A 17,001-nucleotide genomic window follows, 5' to 3' on the forward strand; every position below is an offset into this window, starting at 1 on the left:
GTGGTGTTACTACTAGCAGTGTTCTGGAAGGAACCACCCCCTTTGTGTGCCGTTCCCAACCCAGAGGGTGTGTGTGTGTGTGTGTGTGTGTGTGTGACCTGGGTAGGAGAGGGATGTGAATTGAATGGCGATGGTAAGAGGATAAAGGGAGGGTCGTTGGTGGTGGGGGAGGGAGGGAAGGAGGTGGTTGGACAAGGGGAGTCCTTCTTTTGTCCCTCCCAGATTAAATCCCGAGTTCCAGAGGAGAAGAAGAAAAAAAAAACATGAAGAGTCTGGAGGAGGGAACGAAGGAAGGAACGCCTTGAAGTTCATTAAGGAGAGCGAGGGGCTATTCTCTCCTTCTCCTTTGAGGCTGAGGCCCTCTTTCAGGCGCTCCTTTCACAGATACCTGCCTGCCACCGAACTTGGAAGGAGATCTGTGAAACAGGGCAGCGCCTTGTTCACACTTGACGGGGGTCTCAGGTGAAAGGCGACCATTCACACCCGAGCCAGGAGGGAGGCTAGGAGAGAGGCTAGGAGGGAGGCTAAAGCAGAGGCCTGGAGGGGGGCTAGGGCAGAGGCCTGGAGGGAGGTTAGGGCAGAGGCCAGGAGGGAGGCTAGGACAGAGGCCTGGAGGGAGGTTAGGGCAGAGGCCAGGAGGGAGGCTAGGGCAGAGGCCTGGAGGGAGGTTAGGGCAGAGGCTAGGAGGGAGGCTAAGGCAGAGGCCTGGAGGGAAGCTATGACAAAGGCTAAGAGGGAGGCTAGGAGAGAGGCCAGGAGAAAGCTAGGGCAGAGGCCTGGAGGGAGGCTAGGACAGAGGCCAGGAGGGAGGCTAGGGCAGAGGCCTGGAGGGAGGTTAGGACAGAGGCCAGGAGGGAGGCTAAGGGAGAGGCTTGGAGGGAGGCTATGACAAAGGCTAGGAGGGAAGCTAGGAGAGAGGCCAGGAGAAAGCTAGGGCAGAGGCCTGGAGGGAGGCTAGGACAGAGGCCAGGAGGGAGGCTATGACAAAGGCTAGGAGGGAGGCTAGGGCAGAGGCCTGGAGGGAGGTTAGGGCAGAGGCCAGGAGGGAGGCTAAGGGAGAGGCCTGGAGGGAGGCTAGGACAGAGGCCAGGAGGGAGGCTAGAACAGAGGCCAGGAGGAAGATTAGGGCAGAGGCCAGGAGGAAGGTTAGGGGTAGAGGCCAGGAGGGAGGTTGGGGTAGAGGCCTCACTACCAAGAGCACAAATGAGGCGCAGGGGATGGAAGATGCAATCGTTGTAACATATGTTTTAACTGTTTGACCAGTCTTTCTCCAATTAACTTTATCATGTGTACTCTTTGAAGAAAACGTTTTGAAACGAGATACCAAAAGTAGCCTACTTATCACCCGAAAGAAACCTCAACAGAGCTGTACAGTCCTCTTCACCATGGAAACGAACGGCGACATGTTTCATCGACGACAGAAACTCAAGAGGGAGATCTTCAAAATCAAGTTTGCACAAGGCCTACTTCACAAGAACAGCCTCGAACTCACCCTCACCAGTCTACGACAGGCCCTTCTTCACTCCCTCTCCTCCTTTGCTATGTGGCACCATATCTGTTGACTGTGTCTGTCCGTTCACTCTGAGGAGACGACAGGGTCCTTCATTAGGGCTTTGACAAGCCCACTCTCTAACAGTGATGAGATTATTCCTAATTGGTGTCAGGGTGGATTAAGGTCCGGTCCATTGCGGGCCCACTCCTGGCAGGTCTAGCCCGGGCCCTGGCCCGCGGGACGCTGATGAAAAGCTCGAGCTGGCCCCTCTCAAGCTGTTTCTACTGGGCGAGGACTAGAGGAGGAGTGGAGGAAGAGAGGAGGAGGACAGACTTTAGCCTAATGACTCTGTTTGAAGTCTAATGAAGGCAGGAGCAGGGGCCCCGCGGCCCTGACCTCTCCTCTCCCCTCACACCGCCCCGGAGGGGACGCACACACAACAAAGGTTGTCATTACCCAGGGGCCTCCGATGCTGAGGAAAGCGTGGAGGCAGTTTGCGTTGCCATTGTGAGCGGGGAGAAAAAAAAACATGTATTTACATGCAAACAAAGTTAGCGAGAACTAAGAGAGGTTAGCGAGCCTCTTACTCTCCCACAATGGAGAGGAGAGAAATGGGGACAGCTGTCCGACACAAATCCTCTGACTTGTTGAGTCGTTTATTTTTGACATTTTACGGGGGAGCAAACGCCGGTACTTTGTGCTTGATGAGATACTTCAAATAGAAACCCTTTCAAATTGGATTTCTACAGTCCATATCTTAATATTTGTCCACATATTGTTGTCACGGCCTATGCACAAAGTTAAATATGACTCCTCTTCAGACTGCTGGTCACGGAGGTGGTCGTGTCTTCAGGGTTCAGAGAGCCTGTGTAGATGGAGCTGCCCTGCTGACCTCAATGCTGAGCGAACAGGTGTCACAGCACACAACTGCCTCCTCCTCCCCCTCCTCCTCCTCCTCCTGCCCCTCCAACTCCTCCCTTCCGATGCAGAACTCGCCTCCGCAGCGGCAGCCCAGTGTGTACACCTCCTTATCTGGGGGGAGAGAGAGAGGAAAGGGAAGGAGGGTGCGACCGAGAAAAAGGCGGAGAGAGGGACGGCAAAAAGAGACAAAGGGAGGGAGAGAAGAGAGGGAGGGATGTCAGAAGAGACGACTGGGGATATTGGAAAGTTGACCTTTTCTCCTCAATTCGCGGACGTTTCTTTGGTTTCCCGTTTCACGGTGGCAGAGTGCAGGTGCCGTGTTCCGTCTGAGGCGATTTCGGATGACACTCACCCTGGTCCCAGCTCATGTCGTCCAGACAGACGTGGGCATCGACAGGCCAGTGCTGCTTCAGTTGGCTGGCTGGAGAGACAGAGGCTCACGTCAACATGGACACACACTCATCACAGAAAGAAGACAAGCGGCGCTGGTTCATGCAGGGGACGCAAGGCTCTCGCGCATCACTAGCAACTCGTCATATCACGCAGTCGGGGGCACACCCTCTTAGCCAGGCGGGCTATTTCAATCAGGATATCGTTGCACTCTGCATTGCTCAGTGCGACACAGGATGCTCTGTTTTAATCGGCTGCCTCCGACTCCACGGCCTCCTGTGTTCCCTTTTGTAGGGGGAATGCGTTCGCTGCTCTCTGCTCGGATGTCGAGACGGTGTCTCAGGAGACGGTGTCTCCGTTGGGTGCGGCAGGGCGCCGCGGCCAGCAGAACCATTATGCTAAATTCAAGTATTACAATCACGTGTTGTACCGTGTGAAATAAAGTATCAAAGTGAATACTATACTGAGTCCTCCTGTCTGAACCACCGGATGGATGAAAAGAACATACAGTTCAGTATGCTCCTTTTTGCCATGTCTTGTTTGAAAGTTACCGAACAGCAAATATGTTATTGATCGACAGGGCGGACTCCCCATGGAATCCAACCAGTGTCATCACATAGCTCGGATGGTTAACGTTCTATTTGCCCACGTCACCACGGTAATACTGGTTACTACGGTGATATTCTCCTCCCTAACCCCGTGCGCTGGTTTCAGTCTGCTGGGAATAGGGTCCAGGGTCAGCTGGAAGGTTTTCCAGTAATGGTAAACTAATGGAGCTGGCCAGTAACTAGGGCCAGACTGAGTCTAGATCAGACCCCAGAGGGCACATGGCACACTGCCAAACAAGCAGGACTGGCCTGATCATTAACTAAGAGGCTGTCCTGTGTGTGTGTGTGTGTGTGTGTGTGTGTGTGTGTGTGTGTGTGTGTGTGGTTGTTTATATGTGTACGTGTGTGCACAAGTGTGTCTACAGGGGAGAAATACATCATCCACATGAGCATCTCTGGTCCTCTCACCTTCCATGTACTGTGGCTTGAGCATGTTTACAGAAGGATTTGGCTACGGGCCAATCAGGGGTCGACTGCCCATCAAAAACACTCTGAACAAGCAGATGGCCATCAGACTGCCTGAAGCCATGCTGTAGCCCACATGTGGTCATTTACACACACACACACACACACACACACACACACACACACACCCTACAATTACACACACTACAGTCTAGTTACACACACTACAGTCTAGTTACACACCCTACAGTCTAGTTACACACCCTATGAACTAGTTACACACACTAGAGTCTAGGTACACACACTACAGTCTAGTTACACACCCTATGAACTAGTTACACACCCTACAGTCTAGTTACACACCCTACAGTGTAGTTACACACCCTAGGAACTAGTTACACACCCTATGAACTAGTTACACACACACTACAGTCTAGTTACACACACTACAGTCTAGTTACACACCCTACAGTCTAGTTACACACCCTACAGTCTAGTTACACACCCTATGAACTAGTTACACACACTACAGTCTAGGTACACACCCTACAGTCTAGTTATCCACAGTACAGGTGCTGGACAGGAAGGGGCAATGTTGCTGGACAGGAAGGGGAACAGTGGCATGAAAGAGGCAGTCTGGGAGGGGACTGACCCCGTGACCCTGTGCAGAGCTGCGCGGAGGAGGGCAGCGGCTCGTTAGCACGGGGAGCTAAGAGGCTGCAGACGGCACCAGGAGCGGGAGGAGACAGAGCGACGGGGTGACGATGACGACGGGGGGAGAGTTAACATGGTAACACGTCCCCGTCCCCGTCCCCCTCCCCCCTCCGCGGTACCCTTTCACCAGGCTTTGTGAAGAAACGGCAATTAGCACGTCGTCGGGACTCACCACTTTGAGCGCTCGTCTGTAATTAGCCGCGAGGGCTACCTAGCAGCTACGCCCTCCACAGAGGCTGAGGGTGAAGAAGTTTTCACCTGCTACCCCCCCCCTCCCCCAGCGTTTAGGGACAGGAGGAGGAGGGGGGGGGGGGGTCTGTCTAGGTGTTCTCTAATATATGCCATTCTTATACAGAGACAAAGCTCCTGTAACAGCAGGATCAATCCATCAGAGAAATCCCATCAATCTAAACGCGCCGTCTGCGGTAAGTATACCCTTCATGTGCATAAGCACTGCATTAAGCAACTTCATTATGGACTGCTCTCACGTCAACCGTTTATCGTGCGACGCGGATCGATGACATTTTGAACAAAAGTGAGAGGCTCGTGATTCGATTGGCTCAAAATTGGATTCCTCCGTCGGTTTGATTGCCGTTTGGGGAGACGAATTGGCGGGCCAGGTTTCGTAAAGTTTTTGCGGATAGGTATCTACATCCGACAAATGGGATGGTCAGGATGATGACTGAACCCAAGCCAGCGTGAAGCAGAACATGGATTAAAGATTTAACGCGACTCAAACTCTACATACGATCCTCCAAAACAGTCAGTAAAACAGTCATTTGAAACACTGACATTTGGCTGCTCAGCGACTGCGTCAGACCAAACTAGATGCAACCAGAGCACTGGAGAGGAGAGAGAAGAGATGGTTGTCACGTACACAATATTCATGCGTTAAATGTTCACAGAGATAAACCGTCTAATTACACTTATATTAGTCCAATCACACAATGTGTTCCAACACTAGATGGATGCAAACGACCGTCGCCTCTCCAACAGACTCCCACCTACATCACCGCTCATCCCTCCGTCCGTTTATCCATCTCTCTCTCCATCCCCGCCTCTCTAATAACCAGGGAAGTAGCTCTGGGCTCCCTTGGTGAGTCTGGCTGGAGAAGGCATGTTGTTGTTAAGCCGGCTGCTGGTGGTGCAGCTCCAAGGTATGTGTGGCTGGGAGAAAGAGTTGATGATGGAGGTAGACCAAGGGGCCTGTTTGTGTGACCAGGCAGTGGGGTGTGTGTCTGTAGGGGGGGGGTGTAATGGGGGGGAGGGAGTGGGAGAACCACTGAGGGGTGTGGGGGGTGGGGAGGGGGAAGGGGGGGGGGTTGGCATCATACACAGACAATGGTAAAAGCCAATATCATCATGAGGGGAAGTCAGACAGACAAGCCTCAATTCACAGACACTCTATGCATGTCGATTCTTGTACCGACTGTGTGTACTGTGTGTGTGTGTGTGTGTGGGGGGGGGGGGGGGAGTGGAGCGGGAACTGTGTGTAGCAGGGACTGTGTGTGTGTGTGTGTGTTCTGCAGCAGTGATGTGAAAGCAGTGAGTGTTTCTCCCCCACAGGCTTTGGGAGGCCTTCTCCTGCTAATGGCACGCAGGCCTCGATGTACATTTATTGAAAGTCCTAATGGAGAGTTGGGGGAACCTCTATCCCAGGGCCAAGTCTGCATGTGTGGAAGCCTGTTTTGTGTACGTGTGCGGAGAAGAATGTGTGTGTGTGAATGTTTGTATGATCGTGTGTGTATGCGCGGGATGCATGCGTGTGTGGTGGGGGGAGGGCTGGGGGGTTGGAGAGCCAGCCTATCACTTCACGTCAGGACAAGTCAAGTGTGACAGACTTGACCTACATTTCCCCTCTCTCTTCCTCCTCCTCCTCCTCCTCCTCATCTTCTCCTTATAGTCTCCTCCTTTCACCCCCTCTCTTCCCTACAGTAAACACCCTCCTCTTTACACCCTCCTCCTCCTCTCCTTCTCCTCTTTAGACGCTACTCCTCCACTTTACACCCTCCTCCTCTCCTTAGCCTCTAGACTCTCTTTCTCCTCCTCCTCTCTTTCTCCTCTTTAGACCCTCCTCCTGCTCTCCTCTTCCCCTCCTCCATTTTACACCTTCCTCCTCTCCTTCTCTTCTAGACCCTCCTCCTGCTCCCCTCCTCCTCTTTACACCCTCCTTCTCCTCTACTCCTCCTCCTTACACCCCCCTCACCCCCTCACCTCCTCCAGACTTCCCTCTTCCTCACCAACCCCCGGAAGGGCAGATAATGAATTCATGAATTGATCCATCAAAAAAACGGAGAACTCTGATCATATATACAAGAAGTGCGGGAAAGCTCCCACCCTCAGCAGAACCTTCGCACCGCTAATTAGCATCGCCAGAGAGCCTCCTAATGGAACTGAGGAATGCTCGCAAGTTTCAAGGAAATCGTGAAGGAGGGCGATGCTCTTAAGTTATGCAAACTGGATTGCTTTCTGCCTCATTTGGCGTGACCTTTTCAGACGTGGCCGACTGCTTCTATCTGTGTGGCTTTAGTGACTAATGTCAGCTCCGACTGGGTGGAGCAGCATACTAAAGCAGGTAGCGCAGGGGGCGCGTTCGGAGGGGGGTGGGGAGCTGGGCTTAATTGAGCGTGAACGCCGGGTAAAGATAAATAAAAGCACTCAAATCCAAAGGCGTCATGAAATGACATCATGTTTCATGTCGGGGGTGAATCACAGGAGAGCCATTGGGAGGGAGACGTGCTGGTCAGAAGTGCCAGAGACGCAGCAGCCGGGTTGTGGGCCTGACTGTCTACTGACTGCCATGACAACCACAGTGCATCGGGGGTCGTCCACAGAGTTGGGTCATCGTCTCTTTGGATGGCCCAGACAAACAGCCCGGAGTGTGTGACCCTACTACCACGGTGGCGGACTGGGGGAAGGCAACAGGACTGGGAGGATGGAAGAGGAGACACGCAGGAGGAAAGGAAAGAGGGAGGACAGGGAAGAAAAGAAGGGAGAGCAGGGGGAGAGAGTCGAGGACGGTGAGGAGGAGGAGAGGGAGGGAGAGGAGTAGGAGAGGAAGGGGAGGAGAAGGAGGGGGAGGAGAAGGAGGGAAGCTCACCCCGCAGCTGCAGGTCATACTCTCTCCTGCTGTCCGGGTTGCTGAGAACCTTCCAGGCCTGACCCACCTCCAGGAATCTGAGGAGACGACCGGAAGCTTCCTCCTCCGTCACGTCTGGACCCTGCTTGTCTGGGTGGTACTGCAGGAGAGCACACACACACACAGAGAACCAGGGTTAGGGTTCTACAGTCATCCCAGAGACAGGGATGACTGTGGAAGTTCTAACTTACAAATTCAGATTCAAGGCTTACTCTAGAGACACGTCCGAGAACTTGACGTTGTGTTTGTTATTAATATAGAAAGGGGAAGGCCCAGGACAAAATGAGTCTGTATGTATAGTGTCTGGAACAGACCGACACCGGGGAGGGAAGAGAACAGAGTGAAGAGGAGACCAGAGGAAGGGAGAGAGGAACAGAGATCCCCACACGACTATAGAGACAATAGGCTGCATCTGTGTCATCAGAGAGCGACAGGTGTAATGACACAGCTAACCACCGCCATCAGCACACACTATAAACATGACCAGGGTAACCACTGTCATTAGCGGGCCGCTGAACCTGCACTTTGAGATGGATGAGAGATGGAGATATGGGACTCTGGAAGGAAGAGTTGGAGCAGGTAAAGAGGGAGGGAGGGGCCGGAAGGAGAAAAGGGCTAAAGGAGAGGGGAGGAGAGGGGTGAAAAGAGGAGGGCTAGCAGAGGAGGAGTTGATGGTGGTAGAGACAGTAAGCGCAGCAGACAGAAGCTAGGTTAATTAGCCCTCAGCCGTCAGTGACAACCTGCCAGCGGACGAGAGAGAGAGAGAGAGAGAGAGAGAGAGAGAGACAGAGACAGAGAGAGAGAGAGAGAGAGAGAGAGAGAGAGAGAGAGAGAGAGAGAGAGAGAGAGAGAAAAAAAACACTCCCATCCAGCCAGTGCCCATGTCACAACCTGCGCTGACAGCATTTTCTGGGTAATTTGCTGATGGACCCATGATCTTCTTCTGGACAATTTACCAGGGCAGGCCCACAGCAAACAAAAATAGATTGAGGCACTAAAATCACAGAGGAGAATGACAGACAGATCTGTCCTCTCCAAGACTGAGCAGATAAGAGGAGGAAAAGGAGGAGGGGAAATGGGTGTGTGTGTGTGGGAGGGGGGGGAGCGAGGAAGGGAGCGAGCACAGGCCATGTGTCTTAAAATTAAGCAATAAGCCCCAAGAGGCCGTGTTTTGCGCTGATTTTAGAACAGGTAAGGGGAGTTGTTAGGCACGACGCAAAGCGGAGATATTTGATAAGGTTTCATAAATAAAAACAATTTGAAACAAAATAGTTTAATAATAAACCGTCATTCTTCCGCCACTACAAAGTATAGTTCCTACATAAATTGTTGCCACGCAATAGCCAGAAGGACAGCTTTGCCGTGTTTTTTTTTTATTTTTATATTATATATATATTATTTTATGAGGACAACCTGTAAGGTTATGATGGATTTTACAATGGCATGGAACGCAATATAGCCAATCACAATCAAGGATGGGAACAACCAGTTTTAGAATCAAAAAGAAAATGGCTACGACTATCACTTTGGGATAATTATTGTTCCTGCTGTTTTCAGGGTGAGGTTTTAAGAGTTTGGCCCAGCACACAGACTGCAGACACATAACAACCAGGCCAGGCCAACTGCTACTGTAAGTAATAATCTCTTGATTAATATCAATATGGAAGTGCCCTCTGCTGTGGTGAAGCTATGGAGGTTCCATAGACTGCCCAGGCAGCAGGATGCAGCCAGGGCTGGGTCATGGCTACAGATGGCCTGTTAGCTGGCCTGTCCCAACCTGAGAACACTCTGAACTCTGCTTCCGGGTCCACTGGGCCTCAGCCCTTCTTTCAGACAAGAGGAATATAACAGTTGACTGATTAGTGGAGAGTTGTGAACAAAGCAAAACTTGGATTGTTCATTATAGTTTGTGATTGGTAATTATGTTCTTGCACTGGCAAGCTGAGCATGGTGACTGTATGTGTGTTTGTGTGTCGTTTGTTTGGTTGCTTTGGTTCAGAAGCTGGACCTGTTCTAAATACTAGTAATGATGCATGTCCTGAACTGCACTCACCAATGTTTTCCGGCAGGACAATTACAGGGACAGGAAAGACTGGCTTAACTGGACAAATCATTTAAAGAAATAACTTTTAAAACTAATTCCAGTTAAAAGGTAAGTAAGGCCAGGTGGGCGTGCTCCAACTATTTTCTTGTTTGTGTTTTGGATGTTGGTTTCACTTCTAAATGGAGCACACTGAATGAAGGAAGTGGGAGAATCAAATCCGACTTCCCTACACACTAACCATCATCCAGTACTGACATCTACAGCAGTGTTGTTGTAGCTAAATGACCCCCACCTACAGTCCCCAGTGCTAAACACATTTCAAATGTGCACACACACACACACACACACACACACATTAAAAGGAGACTCCATGCAAAAGGTTTGTGAGGATACGTTAGTAAATCTACTGATTTATAATGGAGACTTTCTGGAAATTATCCGTTAATGTTATGAGAGACTCAATTTATATTCATCCCTCACACCTCCTCTGCCTCTTCTTCCCTGACCTCAGTGGAGTTAGAAGTGTTTAAATAGCTGTCTCTTTGTAAGTGTTGTAAAATATTAATTTATCTCTGCTCACAGAGCAGAGAGGTAGCGACAATAAAAAGCTTGGCAACTTGAGAGAACTGGGACTCTTGACTAAACATCGTCATCCTCGTCTGCTCTCCCTCTCCCTCCCTCGTTCCAGCAGAGCAGTAGAGCGCTGAAGCACCAGAGCCTGCGGGGGCAGAGGCCAGGACTCTACTGCCCCCTAATGTTGGAGGCCAACGTTGGTCAGAGTTGCACACAAGGGATAGAGGAGGGTTAAGAACGTGATAGTGTAACATTAAGTGTAACTTTCAGTAAAAATGTGTTCAGTTTCGCACCGCAACATTTTTGGAAAATATTACTGCCACAATCATTTGGATCTCACTAGCTTCTCGGATAGAGACCAAAACATCAGAACTAAGCAGCACAGGGCCAACTGCTGATTCGGTTCCAGGAACAAACTGTTATTTACAAAAGCAACAGTACAATTGTCTTTCTAGGTTACTTAATGATGAAAGGACAGTGACTGGTTATGTAGGCACTACATTACTGCAGTTATTAAAATGAAACAGGGATTATACAAAGCCAGCTTATGTTCTACTTTACCTACCAGTTTAATTGTTTTTTTTCTGACAAATACCCTTAAATATTTAACCAAGTCAAATGAGAAATATGCAGTTAACGTATTCACTTTAAGTTATAACTATCAGTTCCCTTTCTGCCCCCCTCCATTTCTAACCCGCAATAACATTTAACTCAAGAGAAGGTTGAAGGAGATTTAAGAAGAAAAAAAAGTGAAAACTTGGAATCACATCAAACTACAAAAGAAACTCGGATGCAGACATACTCACAGCAACCCACAGGGATGGTTTGTATAGGCTAGCTTTCATTTGTTTACATGCATGTAACCCTATTCACATTTCACTCATTCCATCTCATCAACACTATTAACGTTTAACAATACTTTTGGCAGCTATGCGGATTTGATTTGGGTTTCTTTTCCTTTACGCACATCCCATTTTCTATTTGAAATATACTGCCTGTGACGGCAGAGCTAGCTTGCAGAAAAGACAGGCGGACATACCAACAAAGCAAGTCTCTGGTACTTCTGTTTAAGTTCTTGTAACCCATCCGATGGAACGGCTTCCAGTACTGAATACCAATCTTTTTGAGATCTGTTGGCATGTGTCATGCTGAGGAACAGATCATCTTTTGAACTTATTTAGCGAGTGTACACTAGTTGACTGGCTCTCAAATTGTAGCTACTGTACTACAGTTTACGTTAGCACTAGCTAGCTGGCTAGCACCGGGACCGCGTGTTTGGTCTGGGCAGTATAGATTTGCACCTGTATAGCCGCTGAAGAGCTTTCTATTTTAGACCACGTAAAGCTAGATAGGATAACTGGAATACCAGACAGATAACCATAGAGACTGAAAAGTGGGCTAGTTGCATGAACAATCTCCTTCAAGTTGTTTCAGCTGTCAGTTCGCGTGTCACGTTTTCAAGGTCCCCAGAAACAGTGATAATTACACAGAACGAGTCTAACCTGAAAATGATCTAATTCGTCTTTGTTTTATTGTCATTAGATAGAACTCTTGTAGGGACTAGGTTTATTATAATAAATATATACATTTCGCAAATCTGCCGAAAGACTATATAGTGTGTCAACTCGTTTAGGGTTTCTGCCCGAACAGCAAATATTGTAACACACGATAGACAAGCCAATGGCGGTTTCTATAGAAACTGAAACAGTCTGTTATATGCAATAATAATGATAATTTCAACGCTTATTAGCCTAGAATTATTGAAAACAAATCACATTTATTTAGCTCACTTACATTCTCAAAGTAGCCTATTATGTGTGAAATGCTGAGCTTGTGTTTCAATTTACTGACAAGACCTTTATCTTGACTAATGTTTAATTTGGCAAGCAGCTAGAGATTTTAGGAAGGCAGGAATAGTGTAGCATGAAAAATGGGCCATCATTTTTTTATAAATCAATAGTTATTAATGCTGTTTGAATTTGTGCTTGAAATCCTCCACCTTCTTCAAAAAAAAATAATGAACTTGGCTGAGTGACGGGGCCCTATAACCAGCCATACCAGCCCTTCAACCAGTGATGAGCAAAGATAGGGAGACTTCCAGTGTAATGCACCAATAGTTAGATAGTTGACTTTATTAAACCCCGGGGGAACTTAAATAATCATCGCTAGCAAGACACATACAATTGCAGAAGACAACAGGTTCATGAGCACAAATACTCAAACACACATGAAGTCAACACCACAGCCTGCAAAGAGCAAAACTATTAGAAATATAAGTAAATAGAAAGGCAAGTCCCAGATCAGTCTCTAGACTCTAGTCTCTAGACTGATCTACATAGAAGTGTAATATGTTATAAGATATATGTTATATACAGTATGCATATAACATAGTGGTAAGAATAAATTAATAATAATTAAATTCATAAATTCATTATAAGCAGTTCAATACCAGCAAGCCTCACAAAGGCAAAATCAGGCCTAGCTGAGTGAACTTCCAGAAAAAGAAAAGACTAACCTGCATATGACTGTTAAAGCAGCTGTGTTTGCTAATTGAGTTGGGAATACTGTAACAGTATAGTTTTTTTAGGTGAGAGGGTGAAAATATGTATTTTTTAAAACTACCCGTGCACACACACACACCTCACTCTCCTGTCTGAAGCTCATTAGCCCCGTCTTTAATGAGCAAGGTGATGGATAGATAGTAGAACAGACAAGTGACATATTGTTTGGCCTTAATTATTTCCTCATTTTGAGGAATTACAAAGCAATTAGAAACGTGACAAAATAGTCTCCACACATTGCACGGGTGGCCCACAGGGATAGGGCGGGTGAGTATGCGTTGAGGGGGGTAGGCTATTCAATTTTTCAGATAATCTGACAAATCTAATGCAACACAATTTTGGAACAGCTTGTATCTTCAAAAAGTAACCGTGAGTTCAAACTGTGGTCTAGTAGGTTGGGGATGGTTCAGTAGTTGGTTCTTTTATGACTTTTACTAACATTTTTTATAATTCCGTATTCTGTTGTAGATGACTTCAAATACCACTCAAACAAATCCATAAATAAATTCCATAAAACTACTCTGTCAATTGGAACTATTACCTATATGAAAACCACAATTAGCTCAAGCAGGCAGAATTTCCCTTTTGTTTGGATCTGTATATTGGAGTTACTGTAGGCATTTCAGTTCACATGATGACTATTACCATATAATGACGCTGGGGTTCCAATTCTTTCTTCTCAACTTGTTGTTTTACAAATTGTTATTTATTCTCTACCTGTCCATTCTGATTAGTAATAGAAAAGAGTAAGGCTCCCAGGAAACTAATTACGAGGGAGTGATTTAAATCAATAGGCCTAATCACGTCCACAACCATCACACCTCACTGCTCTCCACACTCCTCCCTCTCTCATTAATTTATGGAATTATTGACCCACTCATGAACAAGTGTCTCATTAGAAATCAAAATAGATTTGTTCTGATCAAAGCCTTCATAGTCAGTAAAGTTGTCATTGAAAGTCTGGAAACTTGGCTCAGTTCTTTCTTAATGATTGATTGATTGAAGGTGTCTTTGGAACATTCTTCTGGAGTAAAGTTATCTGCATCTGGAAGATGAAATATCCTCATATAGTGATGTAATCTAGCTTTTACTATCACTACTGATAATATAATACAACCTAATCAAAGTATTATCTAATAAGTCGACGTTGGAATATTAAAATACTTGGTAGAATGCACAACCTTTGGAGAAAAAATGATGATGTCAAGACACATTCCTTAATACATTTATTACCCCCCAAAAGTTGGATGGTAGTCTTTCCCTGTGGTGTCCAAAGCATGCTTTCATTTGTAATGCCATTGGACAGAAACCATGCCCCAATATAGTTTTAATAACACCTAAGATCCAATTTCAGTATGGTATAGGTATACATATTACCTTTACAAAAAGGGCTGTAAAAGCAAAAAATAATAAGGGGAATCCATGGGAAGTGGGGGGGGTCGGGATACAGACAAATAGAGCTGATACCTCAAGAATATCCAAATATTTCAAAGGATTGTATACTTTACACTATTATTAAGATTTATTTTATTTTTCCTATTAGGATTTACACTACACTCAGTCAAGAGATTTTAATTAAACATCTCAATCATATTAAAACACAAACACAATAATGAGCCAAAATTGAGAACATTTCTAGATTACAGTATATGAGATAGAGTAAGGTATGAGAAACTGTACACATTTCCATCCAAAGTTGTGTGAGGTATGATCGCAGATGATTGGCTTCTGAAGTTCTGTACCGCCGAAAAAACGACAAAGAAAAAAAGGTGTGCATTTTACAGTGCATTAGATTTACAGAAACCGCTGAAGCATGCGAGAGTGTTGTAGTTTTGGGTTAGGTGTCAGTGGAGGTGTGTGTGTGTGTGTGTGTGTGTGTGTGTGTGACGAGCAGGCTAGCGGACCAGTGGGACTGGATGGTTGAGGCATTGTCAGGTGGTGCTCAATGTGACCCTCTCCCCAGAGTGAGGCGTTACCGTGGAGCTACACCCGTTCCCTCCAAACTTATTCATCTTTAGGAGCAGATGCGTGGGTTGTTAGAGTGGATGCCAAGGATCTCTAATTAAACTAGAAGCCAGCCAGGCTTTGTCTGGAAAGGTACCATGAAAGAGCACGACTATATGCCTCGTCTTCGTTTCAGTGGTGTCACTTTAATCTCTACAGTACTGGACTGAGAATAGTGGTGTGAACTGTCATTAATGAACAGTATGTGTTATTTAATCCATTTGGTCTGTTTTGTGGCTTTACTGGAAACTGGGCTGTTTTACACCCAGTTGTCCTCCTCAGATGAATGTTTTACAGTCTTTCATCAGCAAAGTGAGCTGCCCCAATATCTCGCAAAGCCTGGCATCTACTCTGTTGGAACACAACATAACCAGGTCATCCCATCCACAGTGCTGTTGTTTGCTATGTAATTACAGTCAAATGACCTCTCGTCGTTATGACACTTTGTCGTTCGAACAAGGCCAAGGTGTTCATATGCGTATGTGGGTGTCTGTTTTTGCATGCGAGTGCGTGTTCCTGAGTCGTCTTTCTAAGGTTCTTTGGATTATGAGGTTTCCAAAAAATGAACCTCGGATTCCCCCTGTAATTAGAGATAAGTACCAACCACTTGTAATTCAAGTCGAGTGGGCCGCTTTGTCCTGCGGCTCCCCATTGTCCCAGAGCGACATCCCCAGACCAGCGCAGAGCCTCCACTCTCACTGGGGAGGAGGGAAAGATCCATGGGGAAAATTACAATAAAACACGTCTCCCATGAAGAAGGGGAGGAATGTGAGGTATTGGCTATGTGCCACGGGCGGCCATTGTGTTAATGAGAGGAGGGGGTGTTGGTTCATCCCACACGCAAGGAAAGTAGAAAAAAAAACGCCACTGTCAATATAATTGTTTTGGAAGACCTTCCGCATGCACACAGGGAAGAAAAAAAGTGACGGCTGTAACTTGGTACTGATCCTGTCACGGGTAATTTCCATTGCCAACATGAATCAAGTTGGCAAACAGGGATGCTAGGTGGTCAAGGAGCTGTGTGTGTCCTCTCTTTACTGCCTGTACAATCAGATACAACCCTTTTTCTCGACTGAATGTTCAACAGAACTTTCAAGATGTCTCCCAAATAAAACGTTCCTTTTTTTAAATTGAAACATTCCCATTATGCTGTAATCATTCTTGTTGTGCTGTTGCATCCCAACAGGAGGCTGCTAACGGCGAGCCTGTTACAGAGGGGAAGGAGCACAGTGACACACAGGTCTGCAAACACCGCGGAAAACAGGAGGAATTCACTCATCAGACACACATTCAGATTTTCAGCCCTGTTCATGTAAAAGGCCAACCCCCATTGGTCTCGCACACACAAAACGCACGCACGCACACAGATAAACACACACACACACACACACACACACACACAGGAATAACAGTAGATTAAAGAGTTGCCTCGCAGCGTGAGGCTCCCCCCGTGCACACAGCGTTACCAGTCAATGCAAATCTCTCACAATAGTCGCCCTCCTCCCGAAACAGGAGGAGGAGAGAAAGAGCGAGGGAGAGCGAGGGGGGGGGGGGGGGGGGGATTTGATGGACAGCCATTTGGAAGGATGCCAGGGTGGCTGGCGACACCTTTACCAACTGTTATTGTTATCCACGGGGTGTTCAGTGGGATGGGGGCATGCTGCCTGTATGGCCTAAACACCATGCTGTAGGCTAGGCAGAGCACCTCTTCTTGAGCAAAGGATAAAACAGGCCTCTCTGAAAATCCTCATAAATGCATTATCAAAAGTCATAGACCAGTGACACTTTTTGAGTTTTGTTCTATAATGAAGCACAATGACTAATTGTCACGGTATTGTACACTACACTAGGATACAGTGGAGACATTCATTGTATGTCTAACTTTTATACATGTTGTACATTGTCCTTTCATCTGAAGGTACATAAAAGCAATCAAATATATTCATAGCTTCAGTGTTGTAGCTGGTGTAATAAGTATCTGCTTTTTGTGCATTTGCAAAGTTATGGGTTGGGGAGATCCTTAAACTTTCCTTTCTTATCAGGGTTTTCACAAACCATTACTTAATCAAATTAATAATATGATAAAATAATGTTATTTCTATGGAGGGCATTTTAGAATGATGTAAATTAAAGTTACATGAACAAAGAGT

General features: G+C 46.9%; 1 protein-coding gene across 1 annotated transcript; it reads right to left on the reverse strand.

The window, feature by feature from the left end:
* Positions 1–2,134: 2,134 nt before the first annotated feature.
* On the reverse strand, positions 2,135–11,768 carry dnajc24 (DnaJ (Hsp40) homolog, subfamily C, member 24). Its single transcript, XM_084671229.1, has 4 exons — positions 11,326–11,768; positions 7,631–7,769; positions 2,766–2,834; positions 2,135–2,524 (listed from the first exon to the last, which is right to left on the reverse strand). Exons 1-4 carry the CDS (start codon positions 11,431–11,433, stop codon positions 2,349–2,351), a joined length of 492 nt encoding a protein of 163 aa, XP_084527355.1. The 5' UTR covers positions 11,434–11,768; the 3' UTR covers positions 2,135–2,348.
* Between the last annotated feature and the right edge of the window lie 5,233 nt (positions 11,769–17,001).

This window comes from Hypomesus nipponensis, chromosome 14 (genome assembly GCF_054491055.1).
Source record: "Hypomesus nipponensis isolate SF chromosome 14, ASM5449105v1, whole genome shotgun sequence".
Lineage (NCBI taxonomy): Eukaryota > Metazoa > Chordata > Actinopteri > Osmeriformes > Osmeridae > Hypomesus > Hypomesus nipponensis.